This window comes from Dysidea avara, chromosome 4 (assembly GCF_963678975.1).
Source record: "Dysidea avara chromosome 4, odDysAvar1.4, whole genome shotgun sequence".
Classification (NCBI taxonomy): Eukaryota; Metazoa; Porifera; class Demospongiae; order Dictyoceratida; family Dysideidae; genus Dysidea; species Dysidea avara.
Genome location: NC_089275.1, coordinates 48,444,619 through 48,465,712, shown reverse-complemented (window position 1 = coordinate 48,465,712; position 21,094 = coordinate 48,444,619). Strand labels below are relative to the sequence as shown.

The following is a 21,094-nucleotide window of genomic DNA, read 5'->3' as shown; positions in this document are numbered from 1 at the left end:
CACTAACACTTGATCTAGACACCTACCAAATATACTGGCATAATTCTCACAATAACAAGTGCCTACAACTACAATGCTCGCATAATGGGTAGAATAATGATGTTAAACTGCAAATCATTGTCTGTGAAAATTATTATTCACGTAGAAATTTAACGACATCATGCAGCACATTGTATTTGGCAATTTTTAGGTTATTACCCTTTTGATTTAAATAAGAGTGAATAATATTTCTCCATTATTTTTTACTTAACATGTTATGCTTCAGTGCTACAAAGTCTACCTATTATGATCACAATTTGTTATCTTTATGTCATTAGTTTACACTGGTGGTACCCGCGCAAAATGCACGTGATACTAAGACAATTGTTATGTCCTATTGTGTGAATACACTTAAATTTGAACATTACTAATGATCAAGGAGTAATCACATCATTACATACCAACAAAGACATGATTACGCATAGCTACTGATGTGCACACATAATTTCTTCAATGATGTGTGGCACTAACACCTAGTGTGGCCTTGTGCACTGGAATTTCTGCACATCTGTGCAGTACTCATGCAGAACACAGTTCTCATGAAGGTGGCGTATCAAGATGTCTCCATTATAACCATCATGCACATACATGAAAAAAAATTAGTTTTGAGTGGCAGGGATGTACTCAACGTCATTTTGACGATGATGTTGCATGAACTAACATAAAGTGTCTGAGTGTGGTATGAGGATCAGTTTACTAATAGTTGGTGTATCACCACAATGAGCTATGTTCTAATTCAACTTGCTTTTGTCACATACATTTCGGTTTATATTTATGTAGTCAATTTGAGTAACTGAATTGTAGTTCCATTTCTAAATCCTAGTCATGGTAATTGTACTTATTGCATGACAAAGTACGTATGCAGTACAGTATTGAGTATGGGTATTCGAGTTTATCGGCTGTACTGAGCAAGATCAACACAACCATGTGGATTTGGATAGAGAAGAGTTGTCTTTTGTTGCTTTCTGAATCAAGGTCCATTACCAAGATGAATCCTTCATTATGAAGAGTGGTTACTCTAGAGAGATTGACTGATTGAAAATTGATTGTTGGTAGAGAGGTTGTGTGTGTTCTATTAGGGTAGTTCAACGGAGATAAAGTAATAGAGCTTCAAGAAGTTTCAGCTGTTCCTGTGGAGTTACCAAGGAGTGAAATGGTCTTGTGTCTCCCTACACATTGAAGACTGCGACAGCAACTTCATGATAATATTGTCCACGATTCGTAGCCTGGTAAGGTAGATGTATGTTCTATTAGAGTAGTTGAACATAATCTTCCGTTCTTCCTCTCTCATAATGACAAATCTTCCTTGTGTATTCTGTTAGGTAGCCTGATCATCGCTTGTAGACTTGCCACACCCACTACAAAACTCTCCTTTTATACTGGTGGGTGTGATAAAAAAAATTTTTTTTTAGTTGCCGGATGATAGCATACACACCAGATCACATGATCAAATTTGCTGATGCGATTGGTTATATCATGAAAAAGTGATTGATCCTAATTCATTGTAAGCTTTGCTACATGACGTCATCTGATTTCTATTGGCAACACGTGTATACCGGAACACCGTATACGCATATCGTAAACTTATAACGGCCATTGACAGTGATAAGTATCTCACAACCAAGGTTAGCACGTAATGACAGACACGAAAACCACCTTATGACACAATGCTTTGGACGGGTAGTTGGTCTAGCGAGTTTGAAGCTAATCGGGGGAAAAACCAGGGAGGAGTTTTTGTTTTAAAATTTTATGGCCTCAATTTTCCGTTTCTCGTTCTGTCGTCCACAGGGGGAGAGAAATGTCTGGTGTAAGCTGGGATGGGGAAGGCTGGTAACACGATAAAGGTCTCCAGAAAGTTTTGGACACATTCGTGTCTTCCTCTGGTAGCTACGATGGCTTAAAGGATATTTCCTGTAGTTTAACGAATCGCCACCAATTCCAGATCAAAAGATTCGCCTCAAATTTTAGATTTGAATGGTACCGATCCGATTGGAATCCGACTAGGAACGAAGGGGCAGTGACGAAAAAGAGTTAGAGAATTATTATATAGATAATGTCAAAGGTAAAAAAGTTTATATTTGTTGTCAATGGGACTAAACACCAGAGATTACCGTATTTACTTGGTTAATCACCACAGCATTTGTTGCCTTACTTCAAAAAATACATGTGGCAACTATTCAAACTTGACCACTACTCGAGACTTGAAAACAATATTTATGTAGCTACTATTCAAGATGCGGCATTTGCGGCACAACAAAATGATTCCCAGTCATTGTAGCAGGCTGAATGAAAGTGAAAATTACTGAACAATTACGTAGAGCCCAAATGCCTGTCACAATTGTACGACTTTAGCACTTGTATGGCTTGGAGGACTGCCAAAATACAAGGTGTAACTTGAATTTGTTACTATATAGTTATACAGCGGGCACAAGTGACCTGCCTGATATAAACACACGAGCCGTCAGGCCCAACGGCAAGTGTGTTTATACAGGCAGAGCACAAGTGCACATTGTATAACTGTTGTGTACCACTCACCTAATAGGTGGGGAGAGTCTCATTAGACAGCTGAAACTCTTATAAAGACCCGCAGGTTTCTAACATGAATTGTGGGTGAAATAGCCGAACGTTGCAGTGACATTCCCTCTACAGCACCACAGCCACCTGAGATGTTGAAAGCTAGTACGCGATGGGCATATCACTAACCTACATTTGCTGTTCAACTCTCATCATGTTGTGCTCAGCATACGTGATCACTCAATCGCCCATAGTGACTGTCTCCAGCGAAAAAAGCAGCTAACAGACGGTTTAAGTAAACAAAGCCTAACTACTAAACAATACTAGTATAATTCTTACTATCCATACTGGCTAAACTCGAATCTGGTGGCATGACAAAAACTGGTTGCTACAATTGAACATAATGGTGAGTATTATTTAGAATATAACAGTTTATTGAGTCATTGCCAGAGTGGACTATGGTTTCATCTGGGTTCAGATGGCAACAGACTAGTAAGGTGTATAAGTACATTTTTTATATATGTAGACTAGAGTTGTGGTCACCACGTTGACTGTTTCGATTGCCATTGACTGCTTGATAAACGTTAAACATATTGGTGATGTTATGGCCCACAATTGACCTTTACATGTCAGGCTATAAAAGAGTTCAAGTGATCTATGAGGTGTCTTTCCACCTATTAGGTGAGGTGTCATAGTGGTCTAGCACTTGTGCAATGCTACACAAAACCGCAGCCAGTGCAATATTTGTATATTGCACTACGTTCAGTGCATTATCAGTTATAATGCACTCGCTGCAGTCTGAAACAGTGCCATATACAAATTATGGCACTGGTGGCACCTTTGAACAGTCCACACGAGTGGTACACATTATAATATGACACCTCATTAATGTCACATGTGTATCATGTGTGGCCAGTGTGGGGTAATGATGAGATGTTCTATTATCAATAAAAAGTTATGATCTTGTCCACATTGCGGCTATGACTGTACAATAGTGGGTGATTATCAAACTGTAGTGTAGTGATTGATGAGGCTCATACAGTAGAGATATGAACAGCGTAAAGTACTTGTCGTACTGTTACAAAAGTTGATATTCACCATGTACATTAGTTAATGTTACATGCTCTGATGTCACTTAACTGAACCCAGTCTACACAACACTTGTTGTCATAACTACAATACATTTACACATGTACAATTATATGAAGTTACATCATCACTTTATGTAGTGTATCTTGTGACACCATTAAGTTGGATCATACACCATCACAATGTTAAATGTGAACTCTTGGTACAATGTTATAAGTACTATGAGAAATTATTATTATTTGTGTGCACACTTCACTACAGCCATAAACACTACTCAACCATGTTACTACAGGTATACAGGAACTGTGTAGCTACTACACTGGACCACTATCAGTTACAAGATGTTTGTTAAGGAAGGTGAGGGTAAACTATATAATACAGTGGAACCTCAGTTATCCGGACACCACTTATCCAGATTCTCAGTTAACTGAATTATGGAATGACTGCTCTATTAGAGTAGTGACTGCTCTATTAGGGTAGTTGAAGAACTGATATTTTAAAAAAGTTTTGATTATGCTATTTTAATGTTATTTATACACAAGTTTCAGAGATACAGACTTTTCAGACTTATGGACCACCTCTGGTCCCAAGGGGTTTGGATAACTGTGGTTCCACTGTAGTGTGTTCCATGTGTACATCATCAAATATGTGGACCTTTAAATGTGTACCACAATAACACAGATCATACACAATTGTTATCCACTATTAGTACAACTCATAATATCAACAACTACCTATACAACTGGTTAGGTCAAACTACACTACCATATAGTGGATAATATTTTGGTGGGACTATACTTGTAAATTTAGTCAGTCAAATATGACACTCATCAAATTGTGTCATGTGTACACATATTATGACGGGTAGGTAAAAACAGTGGACCCAAGGACCAAGGACAAGGGGACTGACTCTTCTTGGAATTTGTACACTTCACACTATTCTATGCTTGCACTAGGAACTTCTGCAAGTAGTCCTGTATGGTCAATCCACTTTTCCCCGTCATGGTGATTTCGCACGATGTTAAACCAATTAGAAATTGTAAGCGCCGTGAAGCTGACTGCATTTATAGCCTGCTGCACAATGAGCATACTAGTCAATGAGTATACTAGTCAATGAGTATACTAGTCAATGAGCATACTAGTCAATGAGTATACTAGTCAATGAATATACTAGTCAATGAGTATACTAGGCTATTGTGTCAACTCACTACTAAAATTTAGAAACATTGTACAAATGCACAACGATTAGTGAAGTCTGGTTGAATGCTGAGCTGCTGGACTGAAACTTGCTTAGCTAGTAATTGCTATTTCTCTTTTTACCGAGGCACTTATAATTACTAATTCAACATCATGTGAGACACTGTGACGGGCAAAAGTGGATTGGTCATGCAAGACTACTTGCAAAGGTACCTAGTACAAGTATAGAATATTGTGAAGGGTATAAAATTCCAAAAAGTTGGGTCCCCTGGTCCTCTGTTTTTACCTACCCTAATATGACATGTACCCATACCAGTGATATGTGTCACTAAAATGTGATAAAGAATACTTCACATTGTTACACTACAATAAACATTTCTCATTGTATGGTTAACATGTATGACTCACTTCGTTCACTGCATGAATATTGGCTCCATGGTCTGTGATGTATTTCACAACTGCAAGAGACCCACTCGATGCCGCCTTGTGTAAGGGCGTATCACCATACTAAAAGTCAAACAAAACATGATTATTACAATTTCACAATGTCAATAGTAAATGTACTGTGTACAGGACATTTTGTGTACGTACCATGTATATGTCTCAATAAGATTAAAATTATTACCGGAGAAATTTACCATTACTGTTACAAGTTAGAACATAGTGTGCATAGTGTGGTTTGATATTGGGGAGATAATGAAGTCTTTAAAATCCACTAATGGACCTGCTAACAGGTAACTGAAATGGTCAGAGACTTTCCAAACAATTCACATATTCACACTTCCAACATGTTCACTGTATACTATTAAGCAAATTGAACACCTAGTCAACAAAGTTCATAATTGTATGTACAATTCAAAAATCTAATTTAGTGACTATATGCATGAACCATGTTCTACAGTAAGTCGGTGCACTCAGACCTTAGTAGTAGCATCACTAATATCCTCATGTTTGGTCTCTACCCTATACTTGTGAGGTTGGTATTAACAAGTTGATGTTGTGCTACGTCCATGCAATTAATACTATCCCATTTTAACTAAATAGGTAATTAATCAGCCAGGTATATAATTTAGTTTATATTCATGCTATAGTTATAATTAATTCAACTAGATAATTAGAATTGTAAATACTGTAATTTAGCATATTTCTTAATCCATGAATTATTTTGTAATTCAATAATTCCATTACTATGCACTGCTAAGGAAATGTAACTATAACAAACCACTTTAAACCTCAAATTACACACTTCTCATTTGTTTTATAGTGCGTCTATCGTGTTTTCTCATGCAAATTGTTTAGAGAAAGCCTTGAGGCTGCCCTTCATTTTTGTTTGCGTAAATATGGGTAACCCCCCCTTCAACCCGAAGGATACACTACCTCTGGTAACCTAAGAGGTCTTCAGTGTTGTTTTTAAAGTTGTTAAACGTCTATAAAACTGAAAGGGAAGACCATTTAAGAAATATATGAAGAGTCGCCATATCCATATTTCAGACCGCCAAGAAGAACCACCTCAGATTATGTGTTTGGAAGTTTACTACAGACTTAATTTAGCTTTCAATCCTTACATGCTGACTGCTTTTTATCATTTTTAATGTTTTTGCTCACGTGGGTGCATATGGACAAACAAACATAGGTAGGTACACACACGTTTTTGCGAAAATAATTTCAGTAAACCACCCACAGGTGGTTTAAAAACAGCACTATTAGGAAGCGTCAGTGAAATATTCAAACAAAAACACGGAGTATGAAAATTACGAACAGTACATTAGATACTTAATATTCAGAAGTCCCAACTATAGTATATCTGTACACTTTTCAACATTAGCAAAACTTTATTGTCCAATTAGAACACTAGGACACATACCAGCACAACTGTGATTATCACTGTAATTAACAGACACTATGGAAACTTGACTGTATATTAATTATACCATGTATAGTCAATGGGATCAAATTACATTATGATTTTTAACATGTATCTTTATACACAAATGTTGCTGGAAATAATTAGTAATTAATTCCAGCAACCTTTGTACATATTTGGTGACAGAACAGTTTTTCTCAAACTATTCATCTGTTAAATCCTTAAAGTCTTTCAACGTGTTGTACAGTAACAAAGTACATCAGTCCTTTTGAGCAAGGGAACATGTAGTGTAAGGAACTGTAAATAGCGTACCACCATAAGTCGAGCAGTTTCCACTTCTCTATGGTACGAGCCATCAATACGTAAATTTATTGATGTTGATTACTATCTTCTGACCATGTTTGATGGGCAGTAAACATGCAATTTTGTGATAAAAAATGGCATAGAATAGTATAGGACTTAAGTTAGGAAAAACTGTGATACTTTTAAGATATTCTACCATGTCACAAAGGAAGTGTCACTATTAGCACTAGGAATTATGGGTTATTGAACACTTCACTGGGCAGCACTACTACTTGAACCAGCTTTCTAAGTAATGGAAATTGCTCCATATTTTAGATGCACGACTTAATGTGTCACTGTGCGACAGGTGCACAACGAATGGTCCTTTATGCTAAATGTCAATGTTGACAGTCGAACTTCAAACATGACATTTAAACATGTTATTGTTGGTTGTACTATCCTAACATACCACAAGGGTGTAGTGCCTACACCTCACAACACTGTATACAGTAACTATGTGTGTATGGTCCAAACTGTATATTATATCCACAAGCTTACACTACATGACCCACTGTACAAAGTACCAGTTCTATAACATAACCTACTGTACAACTGTACACCACTGTATGTAACCACAAAGTTTAGTATATTTCTACAGTATTAGTGTATGTACCCCTAGTGGTAAGGAAAATGTTTCAACAACTATAACAGTAAACACAAATTGATGTGTGTATACAGATCAGTTGATAATAGTATATGTATAGTGGAACACATAGTGGTGACACATAGTGGAACACCAATGTATACTCACTATGGTTACACAGTTTATGTTTGCTCCTTTCTCATGTAAATACTGGACAACTTGTACATGACCATTACTGGCTGCCATATGAATAGGAGTCTGTCCATGCCGTAAGAACACACATAACATGTTTTAATAATATAATAAGTAATTCATTATCATGTTACAGTAAAATTAAAAATTTTGACGATTCAAAGTTTTGTTGTTTTCATGGTTATGCTAATTAATTGCTACAAAATTCCCCCTCAAAACCAGTAAGCCAAATGTCCTGCTTACTAGTCAATGTCTCAGTAAGATTAAAATTATTACTGGAGAAAGTTACAGCATGGTGTGCATAGTGTGGTTTGATATTTGGAGACAATGAAGTCTTAAAAGTCCACTAACGGACCTGATAACAAGTAATTGAAATGGTTAGAGACTTAAATTTCCAAGCAATTCACATATTCAGACTTTCAACACATTTACTGTATACTATTAAGGAAATTGGAAACCTAGTCCATATTGAAATGTGGATTTCAAAAATCCAACTTAGTGACTACATATGTACGTGTATGCATAAGCCATGTGTACTGTAAGTTTGCACACTCGGGCATGTGAGGTTGGTATAACAACAGAACTATTAGGAAATGTTAGTGAAATATTTAAACAAAATATGAAGTATGAAAAGTGTGAATCTAGATACTTAGCTAGTGTTCACAAGTCCCAACTACAGTATATCTGATTCATTCTCACTATCTTATGTATTTAATACATGTCAACACTAACTTTAAAAGTTGCAAACTTTATTAGCCAATCAGAACAGAAGGACACATATTCGGTGACAGAACAGTTTTTTCTCAAACTATTCAACAGTTAAATCCTAACAAAGTCCTTCAATGTACTGTGCAGTAACAAAGTACATAAATCCTTTGAACAAGGGAACATGTAGTGTAAGGGATGATAAATCATGCAGCACTATAAATCGTGCAGTTTCCACTTCTCTATGTTATGTACCATTAAAATATGTAAATCTGGTTACTAGCTTCTGATCATGTTTGATGTGTGGTAAGTTGCGTGAAACATGCAATGTCGTGATGAAAAACAGCACAGAAAAGTACAGAATTTTAAGTTAGGAAAACTACATGACTTCAAGTGTTCTACTATCTCACAAAGGAAGTGTCATTATCGGTATCAGTTATAATCGGTGCCTGCTTTAGCCAATCATTGAACACTTGACTAGGCAACACTACCACTTGAACCAGCTTTCTAAGCAACGGAAATTGCTTTATGTTTTAGATGCATGACTTAACGTGTCACTGTGAAACAGATAACTTTTGACATTTCTAAAACTTAGTCTACTTTATAACAAGCAAAGCAGCTATCCATGTTCTCAGTCAGTAGTACCACTGGGTATCCCTCAAGGCACTATAGTCACTTGTACCAAGTGTGGATGTAGTGACACCATTAAGTTGGATCATACCCCATCATAATATTAAATGTGAACTCTTTGTACAATGTTATAAGTACTATGAGAAATTATTATTATTTGTGTTAAGTGAGACTTAAGATATTCTACCATGTCACAAAAGAAGTGTCATTATCAGCACTAGGAATTATGGGTTATTGAACACTTGACTGGACATCACTACTAGCTTTCTAAGCAACGGAAATTGCTCCATGTTTTAGATGCATGGTTTAATGTGTCACTGTGCGACAGGTGCACGACGAATGGTCCTTTATGCTAAATGTCAATGTTGACAGTCAAATTTCAAACATGACATTTAAACATGTTATTGTTGGTTGTACTATCCTAACATACCACAAGAATGTAGTGCCTACACCTCACAACACTGTATATAGTAACTATGTGTGTATGGACCAAACTATATATTATATCCACAAGCTTACACTACATGACCCACTGTACAAAGTACCAGTTCTATAACATAACCTACTGTACAACTGTACACCACTGTATGTAACCACAAAGTTTAGTATATTTCTACAGTATCAGTGTATGTACCCCTAGTGGTAAGGAAAATGTTTCAACAACTATAACAGTAAACACCAATTGATGTGTGTATACAGATCAGTTGATAATAGTATATGTATAGTGGAACACATAGTGGTGACACATAGTGGAACACCAATGTATACTCACTTTGTCTACACAGTTTATGTTTGCTCCTTTCTCATGTAAATACTGGACAACTTGTACATGACCATTACTGGCTGCCATATGAATAGGAGTCCATTCATCCTGTAAGAACACACATCACATGTTTTAATAATATAATAAGTGACTCATTATTATGTTACTGTAAAATAAAAAATTTTGAAGATTCAAAGTTTTGTTGTTTTCATGGTTACGCTAATTAATTGCTACAAAATCCCCCCTCAAAACCAGTAAGCCAAATGTCCTGCTTACAAAAAATCCTCACCTAAAACTTTGATAAATTGTCATACATTGACAGTACAAATCATGAAAACAGTGAAAATTTCTCCCTTGAAATTTCTAGTTGTATAGTAGCTAATACTTCACTGGTGGTGGTTGTATTATTGCTAGACAATTGACATGTTTTAGGTTGACTGGTATATATACTCTATGACTTGTTTGTTGGTGAGTGATAAATACTGACTAATGCAGAGCTTATGATACGAATTCTCTGTTGTCCTGCCACAATGTCCTGGCAAACCAGAATTGTAGTTGCCTAAATCGTCTGGACATGTGGAAGATGAATGCCCAATATGCCACTATAGTATAGCACATGAACATTATAGTGGTAAGATGTCACATGCCTTACTGCAGCTGTTATGTGGTTACAGTACACCAGAGGTTGGCAATGGTATATACATTTGTGGTCATAAGAATGTATACTATCTCCTAGCAACCAAGTGACTGTTATTGTTGATAGCATGCCAGCTCAGCCCTTAGGCTCCCTCCTTGTACTTTGATGGGACACTGCGTCTGGACAAATTGTATTATGGTCAGACATCTATGCAATTTGACCAGATTTTGTCTGGGTCCAGATGTTATCCAGTGTCTGGATGTTATCCAGTGTCCGGAAATTATCCAGTGTCTGGATGTTATCATAAGCTTTGCTAATGTAGCATTCAACAAGTTGCTGCGAAACACTTATTGAAATATTTAGAATTTTCTACTGAGTGACTGGGATAAGTAGAATTCTAGGAAAATCAGAACAGGATGGGAACATAAAGCAGGATCAACAAATTGAAAGCCTGATAAAGGTCATCTGTCAATATACAGGTAGCACAATGCTTCTTGCAGTATTTTAAAATTCTTTCACTAAAATACTCTAATAGATCATTCACCTGCTAAAACAAGAATGTTTTGTTATCTATTCCACCAGAGACCTGCACTGAAACCCTGTGAATTGATGCACTACAGCTGGCATAGTATATTGACTACCTAAGTCATCAATACTGAATGTTAGCTTCTCTTTTGAAACTAAAAGATTCAACTCTTGCAGCTGCCACATACTATGATGTGAGTTTTATTTTGAGGTTACAGGTAGAGGATTCTCCCTTATCTGAACCTCAGTTATCTGAACACCTCAATTATTTGAATGCAAAAAGTGACTGTTTTATTAGAGTATTTTGTCATTAATGTGCACTCTATTAGAGTAAATGACTGTTAGTAACTGAATGAAGCTCTACAGTGGGACCTCAATTATCCGAATACCGATTAACCTAACTCTCGATTATTTGAACACCAAATCGACTGCTCAGTTAGGATATTTTGTCAACAAGTGTATGTTTTATTAGAGTAGTTGAGCAAAGCTCTGTATATAAATGTATGGATGTTCGATTTTACGTAATATTCAATCATATGAACACTATTTCCCCCCAATTAGTTCAGATGATTGAGGTTCCACTGTAAATCAACAGGCTTCATTTATACAATTTCACTTATCTGAATGCTATAGGAACAAAGATGTTCAGATAACTTCCCACTGTCAGTTAACTTTGTAAACTTCCTCATGCTTAATGATTCAATTTTTTACAAGTATTTATAGTTTCAAGGAAGGAGCAGTATTGATGTCATAGTTAGTCTATATACTATGCCAGCTACGGTCTACCACAAGTTCACAGGCTTTCACTGGTGCAATAGTTAACAAATACTTTTGACTGCTCTATTAGAGTATTTTAATACAAGTGACTGTTCTATTAGAGTGTATCACTCATCATAGCGGATGGATCCAAAACTGCTGCAAAGAAGTATTTTACTGTAAAATTCCGCCTGTACATTAATATAATTACTTTATAAGGAATTTTCTGTTGGTCTTTCTCATTCCCATTTTCCTACCTACCCCATCAATGATATTGTGAAGCCATTAAAAAGCAAATAATGTAATAACAATAAAGTAGTATACAACACTTTCTAAAACTCTTTAACCCTTAAACCCACAGAAAATTTTTCGGAATGCATATTTACACAATGTGGGCATGCATGGCGACACTAGGTGGGGAAACTTAATTCTTACAGCCTACAAATACACATAGATTAAAAGTGTATTTAATGGGCTACTTGGAGAAGGTTAAACCAACACTGTAACTACAATGGCTTACTTGTTATGAAGCAGTGAACAGTGATGAGTCGCATCTCTGTGTTTCTAAATTCTTGCCACATATTTAAGTTCGATTGTGGGTTTACCCATGTGAGTCATATATGGTCTGATATAAAATTTCACAACGAACTGAATGGAAGTTGTTGCAAAGCGATAGGATAAACTACCATCAAGTTATCAACCATTTTATAAAGGTATGTAAAGGGTTCGCGTGTTTCCTTACCAAAAAGTTATTTTCACGGCTAGTTTTGGCCTCATCATTTAGCGTTAGGGTAATACCCTAGGTATCACTTTAATCCACAAGTAGAATGACATAAATTGCATATCCATAGAATGGACACTTTGAAAGTTACAGTGCTTTGTGCAAAGCATGCGTATTTATTAAGTTTAAATCCAGTTTTCTGGATTATGCGGGTTTAAGGGTCAACCTTGTGCTGTGGAGAAGTAAAAGGGTAACAAAATAACAGTGTGTAATTAAACTTCTATTTATGTATTTCACCCAGGTGGTTGGCTATAGCATAACAGTGTCATAAAAAGCATAAACAATGTGCTACATAGCAACCATCTTCAAGTGGCCTGTTTAATCACCTGTCACAATGTGAACAGCTGAAAAAACACTTCAGGTTACAGTTAACTTGGATAATTATTAATCAGCAAGCCTGTATCCCTCATCTCAATTCTTGCTATTGTAAAGTTCTGGTAATGTAACTATTTCACGGGCTGTGAAATCATAGAAAATCTCAAACAGCTTTCATCACCACATTGTCCCTTTAAACACATTTTATTACAATGACTGCTAGTAGCTTGTAAAAATTTAATTTTCCTTTCACTTGTATTAATTCAAGCCAAAACCTGTTGAGGCTCCTGTTAAAGGAAGTTCTTAGCTACATCCTACAACAAAAGGAGACTGGATGAATCATTCTATACTACATGTACAGTAACTAATGTTGTGTGACCATCACAGCAAAACCTCAACTTGTTTGCACAAGCATGCACTTTAAGAAAAACGAAATTTTAAAAAGAACAAAAAGAAAAACATACACAAGTTTTTATCAGGCATTACTCAGAGAAAGAAGAGTCAAACTATACAACATCTCATTCATCTGCTCATGGAGAGTTCGAAAATCTTTGCTTCGTTTCTGTAGCTCCAAAGGCATGCATGTCACATGTGTTTGTTTATGATGATGTTGCGGAGATGTAAACAAAATCGTTGTCACTTCTTCAACTAAACTGCCTTCATACTTGTATGTGTAAGTGACTACAGGGCTAACACTATACCTTGGTTAATATGGTGAACATTTTAAGCCAAATTCCAACATTTTAGACTAATGCTGATGGAAGTTATGGCTGTGAATGTAGTTTATTTTCAGTATAGTCACTGTACAAATCAATATCTTTGCTCTTCCTACCGTCTAGCACTATAATTCCAAAACTACTCACCACGCTTTGGTGATCCATTCCTTGGGCACTGTAGATAATGTGAGAAAATAAAAATATATGGAAGTTGTGTGAACAAGTCTGATTTTTGCTGAGGCTGTCACATATTTGAAATACAATAGTACATTACTATATTTCATCAATACCACAGATATAAAATCCTTATAAAAACTTTAAGTAGAACATCAATTATGCAAGATTTTAGCATTCAACTATGTAGCACCCATTTAAGTTTGAGCAATCCATTTGCTAAGGAAATGTGGACTCTGATAAAAATCACTACATTATTAAAAAAAAGATAAGCTGTATAATGGCTTCAGTACACAAAATGTAATTGTAGTTTGTCCTTTTAATCCAAACCACAAAATTAGTTTGGACTACTGAAACACAATACAGGCACATACAGACTAATGGAAGATATGTAATATAACATTCATTGTTAAAGATTGATCATCACAATAGTCTATAATGTGGGAATAACAGTGTCCACTGTATTAACATGGGTACATACACATATGAATACAACAAGTACAATATTCACTTGTGAAATACCAACATACTTTATTAGTGCTGTTGATGTCAAGACCTAATCCTACTGCTGTGGTGACAATATCCAGGTTACCACCCATACAAGCAAAGTGTAGCAGATTATATCCATCCTGTAAACAACACAAGTTATGTTACTTATCATCAACTAACATGTGATTACCATGAGTGTTACAATTAAACATTATACATTGTGTCAAACAATAATTTATTGTTGAGAGGAAAGTTGTGAAATGAGAAACCATTTAAAAGTCACAAAGTGTAGATGGTATCCATTTGGTGGCCATGAAATGACTACAATGATTGTATTGTTTATAGTCATTTACACTATTACAATCATTATCTGCTGGAACTTTTTAATATCACAAGTGCATGGATTTATTTTTTAAGTTTGATTAGGGATTATAGAAATAAAAATTTGTGAAACAAGGAAGGTCACCTACCAGGCCCGTACCCAGGGGGGGGTTTGGTCGAACCCCCTACTTTAAACTGGAAATTTTATTTTTACTGTAAAACGATCTTCTCAACTATAATCTGTGTTCTAGCATTCATTACATGCCTTCCATGGCTTCTACCAGCTGAAATGCGTGTGGCTTCCAGGTATTAACCATAGTGCTTCGAGGTTATCTGTGTACATATAAACCACTTTAATGATGCATGAATACAGACAGTGGTTTTCTCTCTATGGCTAAGACTTCTATTATTCTACTTACAGTATCTTAATAAGGCTGTCCATTGAGCCATCCTTGACCATACTGCACTGAGAGCTACTATTAATACTATTTCAATTAATTCCAATTGTAATTTGTTAAATAGTTTCTACTAAGAGCCCGGAATAGCAATGATAAGCACAGACTTGATGAACACTGTGACTGATAGACTATTAACTATAGCAGCAACTATAACACAAGTAAGCCTGGCTTGTTGCATCCAATGATATGAATTCTAAAGTGTCAAGTGTGTGAGTCTGTCAGTTGTTTTCATATTAACCTTATTGTGGTTATCATCCATGTTTGGACAATGGTGAAATGTAAGGTTTAGCTTATAGCTGAAATGAATGACCCTGAGCAGTCTTAGAAATGCTGGAGTGTACATGCACTACAACCATATTTTAATCTCTTGTTTGTATTAGTGTGTGATGGCCCATGTTGGCCAGCTCTGGCAAAATTGGGTTGGGTGGGCCATCCATGCATGGTTGGTGGTAGGTAGTGTGTGAAGCACACTCAGCATACATAGTATGCTCCTGATAGGGGGGTCTGGGGGCATGCTCCCTAAGGAAATTTTTTAAAGAAATGCCATCTAGAAGCAAATTTATCCTAATTTCAGTTGGGCATAGTTATCCAATATTACAATCAATAATTTGTTCATTAACAGCTGCATTCAATCTAAGCTTATTGGCCAGTTGCTAGATGAATAATGACCACAGTACTGATACTGTAACAGTGGCGTGGCCTAAATTGTACCACATGGACAATAAGGCACCCACAAATATTTTGATGCATACTCTTGCCAAGACTTTTCCGCAATACTCCGTGTTTGAGAGACTGGCAGACTTGTGCTTAGTATAGTTTTTGGTAAGTTTGAGTGTAAGTTTTACTATAAAAGCAGCAGACTTGGCACTCGTAATTGTATGGCTTCTCGTATTGTCAGTCTGCTACATGCTAGTCAAGTTTACTGTAGTTGGCAAAATGTTGGGTGGACCATGGCTTACTTCCCCCCCCCTCCAGAGACGGCCTTGTGTCAACACAATGATGTGTGAGAAGTTTATTTAATCAGTGCATGCATTTCTGCATTTAAGCAATTTGAGGCTATTCTCAGGACATTGAATATTAAACCTTTCTCAGCATCTGGGGGCATCGCCTACCACTTCAATTTAGAACCCCCCTTTTGAAATTCCTGCGTACAGGCCTGCCTGCACCTGAAGATATATACTAGTGAACATGCAAAAACTCTAACATCTAATTTTACCTTGTACTTGTTTGTTTACTTTTTGTATCATAATTACAGTAGGACTGGTGATCAACTCATACATACCACATCAAAAGAAAGAATAGCTCCATAAAATTTATGTTTGAATGCATACCCCAACTATCAAATACTGAAAAGTGTAGTTGCCCTACACTTCGTTTTTAGCTATGTTCAGCCTGTTACACAGTGTTACAAATGAAGAACATAACAAGCAGTGCCTCTGAAATCAATTTGAAAATACATACAATTTCCGTTACAAATGTAATAGCTAGTTAGCAGAGGAAAGCCAAAGTGTGCTACCATGAATTGCAAACTTGGCATTATCAGCAAAAAGAAATGGGACACAAAGGAGGACAAAGGTAAGTCCATGATGCATGCATTGTACGTACTGTGGTGTGCCAATTAAGGCACCTGTCAGGCTGAAGCGACACTTAACAGTGAAAAAGTGAAACCTTAGCCATCAGTAAAATACACTTGTCTGAAGGCATTAGCCAGGCATTAGCCAGGCAGTTAGCCATGAAATTTCTGTGAAATGTTTTCGATGAATTACGTAACAACTTATCGAAAGTGCTTTTGGCTACTTTGAAGACACTTTTAGGCTTGATTCTACCTAACCAATACTGGCAAGAGGCATCGTGACATTGGTCTCTGGTCAATACTTTGTGTAAGAAAGTTAATACACCATACTATTCTACTGTATGATATAACCAACCCTGGCTGAACATAACCATATTATTCCAGTTCCTGTATAACACACACTTGTCTGTCATGTGACCACACCAGATCCATGACTGAACAACACACTACTATGTGTCTTGACTGAATCAATGAATATGTGTCCCAGCAATCAATTAATGAGGTGCTTATTTCAGGTACGTATGTTCCACCTTTTATGAACAGCACGAGAAGCAACTCTACAATTAGTATACTCACTAAGGAAATAGGTTTATTGTTTTACATAAACTGCAATACATAACTGATTAATCGTAATTTTGGATTTCATAAATTTATCATAACTTTTGTAATTCTTCAATATGTTCCTACGCACTGCTAAGGAAGCGCTTGCTAAACAAACCACATTTAACAACACATTACACACAGAAGTATCTTCCAAACTGTTTTATAGTTTGACTATTGTGTTTTACCCACAAATTCTCTTGACAAAGCCTCAAAGGTGCTCTTCATTTTCGCTTGCATACATAAGGACACGCACCCTTTCAACTCGAAGAAATAAGCTATTCCTGGTAGTCTACAAGGCCTGTACTGCTGTTTTTCAGTTGTTAAATGTCTGTAAAACCTGAAGGGAAGTTCACAAAGTCTGAGTGAAGTAGCTACACCCGTATCACACTGGTGAGTAGAAACCACTTCAGAGTACAATTTACCTGTGTGGAAGCTTATTACACTTAATTTTACTTCTTATGTGCAAGCTGCTTTCATCATTTAACGATTTTGCTCACGTGGGTGCATACGGACAAACATAGGTAGATGGAGATAGGTAGATAAGTACACACACACTTTTATGAAAACAATTGAAATCAGTAAACCATACATGTGCCCACAGCTGGCCAAAAGCCGGCTGTGGGTGCACACCTGGTTTAAAAAGCCAAACCTCCATGATCCCTATTATACAGTACCTATCATACTCTATGATAACTGTACTTATTACAGTCAGTGAGAGAATTTAAATCTGTTGTACATACACACCACAACATTTAAATAGAAACTGTGTACAACACACAATCAGTATGTTGTATGGAGTGTTCTGATGAAACAATAATAAAATAAACTGATGGGTCATTATTAAGTATACAATGTACTCTTGCATTATAGCAATGATCATATGCATGAGTGGACAAATTGTGATCCATTAAATGGTTATAACTTCTGAATGAAATAAGTTGTCAACTTCAAATAACTTCATCTTATTCCTTTTAGTGAGATCATTTATTTGATACCAAGTTTGACTAATTTGGTTGACATCATGCAGATGAAATATAGTCAAAAATCACATTTTAATCTTAAAAGACCACAAAAATGTCACTAAAAGGTTTTTTTTCCATAATGGATTACTAAGGACTTTTGATATGTTATAGAGCATGTTTTCTGTGTTAGAAAATGTTAAGAAAGATTTTGTTACAATTAGTGTGGTTAAGCCATAAAATGACTGGACTATGTGTATTTGTATTTCATTGTTGTTAATTATGACAACTTCATACATGTACACATGTACGTATATTATTGGAATTAAACTCCGTAGTAGTAATGTACCGATACCACTTTTTCACTACAGATCCAATACTGATACATTTCAAGGCAAATTGGCCAATACCGATCCTATACCAATACTTTGCCACATAGGAATTACTCACAAGAAACAGCTAACAGTAGTCAATAAACCAGCTACTAAACACAGTTGCTAATTTCATCTACTGCAGTTTGCTGGTTTTGTGGTCATCAGTCATGAGGATAACAATAGTGTATGATTTCAATGAATCTTATTTCGTGGCTTATTACAGTTTCCACTGTGCTAGTAATTGGCTTCTTTCAAATAATTCATAGCATAGATCAACTCGTGCTCAACTTTGTTGATGTGTGATTGACGCCACCATCTTGAAAAGTAATTAAATGACGTCATTCACAGTATCGGTTGGTATCAGGCATTTACAGCTTTATCAATACAAATCCAATACTGCCAAAATAGGGCTGATACCAATACTAGTACCAATATCGGTGCATCACTACTCCATAGTACAGTGATTAGTAAGTAATAAAAAAATAATTGATGAGAAATTATTATTACTAAGTAACACTTAGTACAAGCTAGGTGGGTGATTTTAAGACATCAAGTTGTTGTTATGGTACAAAAAATATCTAATGACAATTGTCCAACTAACAATAATGCGTAACTGCTTTGTATATATTGCCCACCCTAAATAATGTATAACATGTACATGATACACCACTCACTTTGTCAACTACTTGTGTATCAGCTTGGTTGCCTAACAAGTACTGGAAAACACTGGCCTGTGCTTTCCTGGCAGCTTCATGAAGCAAGGTCTGGTTCCACTATACAATAGTAGACAATACATGTAATAGTAGATACTACTACTTTCTTACCATATTACAGTAAACCTTGTGTAGCTAATATGATTGTCTTATACTAATTTTATGTGGCATTATTAACAGGTCACTAAATGTCATTGTACATACTGTAATGTCACAATTATAAACTATCAAGATGACCAAGACCAGGGGCAGTGGAGTATGCCACCAAAGAGTGAGGAGGGGGAAGGGCAACTTCGGCAATGAACGTTACAACATGGTGTTTGAAGTACACAATACACATGGACACCATTTTGGGGGGGTGGGACATATATTTTAGAAGATGAGATAGTAATTTTACTACTTTCACTACATTGAGTTAGTCACAGTGTTTAAGGTATATCTGTTCTATTAGAGTGGTTGACTGCTCTATTAGAGTACCTTGATATTTTGTTACAACATTGACCAAAAAGTTAACACACCAGTATAGTGTGATGGTAGTCTCAATGAAATATATTGAGCAGATTTCACAAAAATTATCTGATAACTTACTACTGTTGTTTAACACCTACGGCACGTTAAATACATTGGAAACTTCACCTTCATTCCTGTCAAAGCCACTGGTAAACAGCTCTCAACTGGCAATAGTACATCAAACTGTTCACATAAACGTCTTGTGTTTGCTTCCCAACTGGTGACTACTTTTCCTTTCCATTAGCAACTTTTGGTGACCGTTTTTTGATTAGTCACGTATTCTCTTTCATGTGTTAACATGATTTGTGTTCTAAATGAAGCACCAGCTACCTTAAAAGTTTGTTGTAAGTTTCTATGTGCTTTTTGATTGCCCACTACAACACGCCACAGAACATGGTGTAGAGAACACTTGAACTACATCTCATTGTAAACCACCCTACAAAGTGCTAGAGTACCTAACACCTGTATGTAATAATGATTCTAATCCTACTGCCAGCATAATTTTTCTACTTAGCTAAACCTTGTTACACAAAAAGTTCTATTTTCATACTGGGGTATACACACTAGGGCCCAAACAAACTTGGATTGTCAGGGTTCGAACATTCATCAACTAAAGATCACGAATCTTTCGAACTTTTACATGGAACTGGTTCCTGTTTACAAATTATACATCACAGCATATTAACCTCATAGACACAGCATATTAACCTCATAGAGGCATGGCCTGTGACCACCACTAAACCATCAACACTTAACTTAATTAAATGTCAAATACCATACGTCTACCTTCCCCCACATCATTATGGAACACAGCAAGATGGATACCATATATAGCCTAAATATTTCGAGGGGCAAATTTCTCGAGGTTGAGCAATGTTGCTAAAAATAAAAATTTCGCGGATTTACAAATACTCCCAAAATGTATTAGACTAAATGGAGGTCTAAATATTTCAAGGATAAAATTTTCGCTGACAACACACAAACCGTGAAATCAGCAAAAATCCCCCCCCCCCCCCCTTGAAATGTTTAGGCTATGAGGTAGCTTAACTGTGTATCACTATCTAATTAGTAGCTATAGCTGCTCAACCCACATTCAAATGTTCATTCATTTGAACGAACTTTCGAATTCACTTTAGTTCACTTGGGCCCTAATACACACTATCATTACAATGAGAACTTACAACAAAACACATAACAGCAGTGCAGGCATAAGCAGGCCATTTAGGTTCACATTAGTTTGTCTGTGTGTTTGTCCCATATATGTTGTATATT

The 21,094-nt window shown here is 36.2% G+C and overlaps 1 protein-coding gene across 3 annotated transcripts in view; it reads right to left on the bottom strand.

Annotated features, from left to right (window-relative positions):
* Positions 1-10,062, bottom strand: part of LOC136252566 (uncharacterized) — a 39,148-nt gene extending 29,086 nt beyond the window's left edge. The window contains exons 1-2 of one of the 3 annotated variants that reach the window (XM_066045048.1): positions 9,928-10,062; positions 5,248-5,346 (exon numbers count right to left, since the gene is read on the bottom strand). In XM_066045048.1, the coding sequence (XP_065901120.1) occupies positions 5,248-5,346; positions 9,928-10,005 (177 nt within the window). In that variant the 5' untranslated portion in view covers positions 10,006-10,062. Of the gene's footprint in view, positions 1-5,247; positions 5,347-7,796; positions 7,889-9,927 lie in introns of those variants that run through there. The other 2 variants (XM_066045050.1, XM_066045049.1) reach the window with 2 other exon arrangements.
* Positions 10,063-21,094: the final 11,032 nt, after the last annotated feature.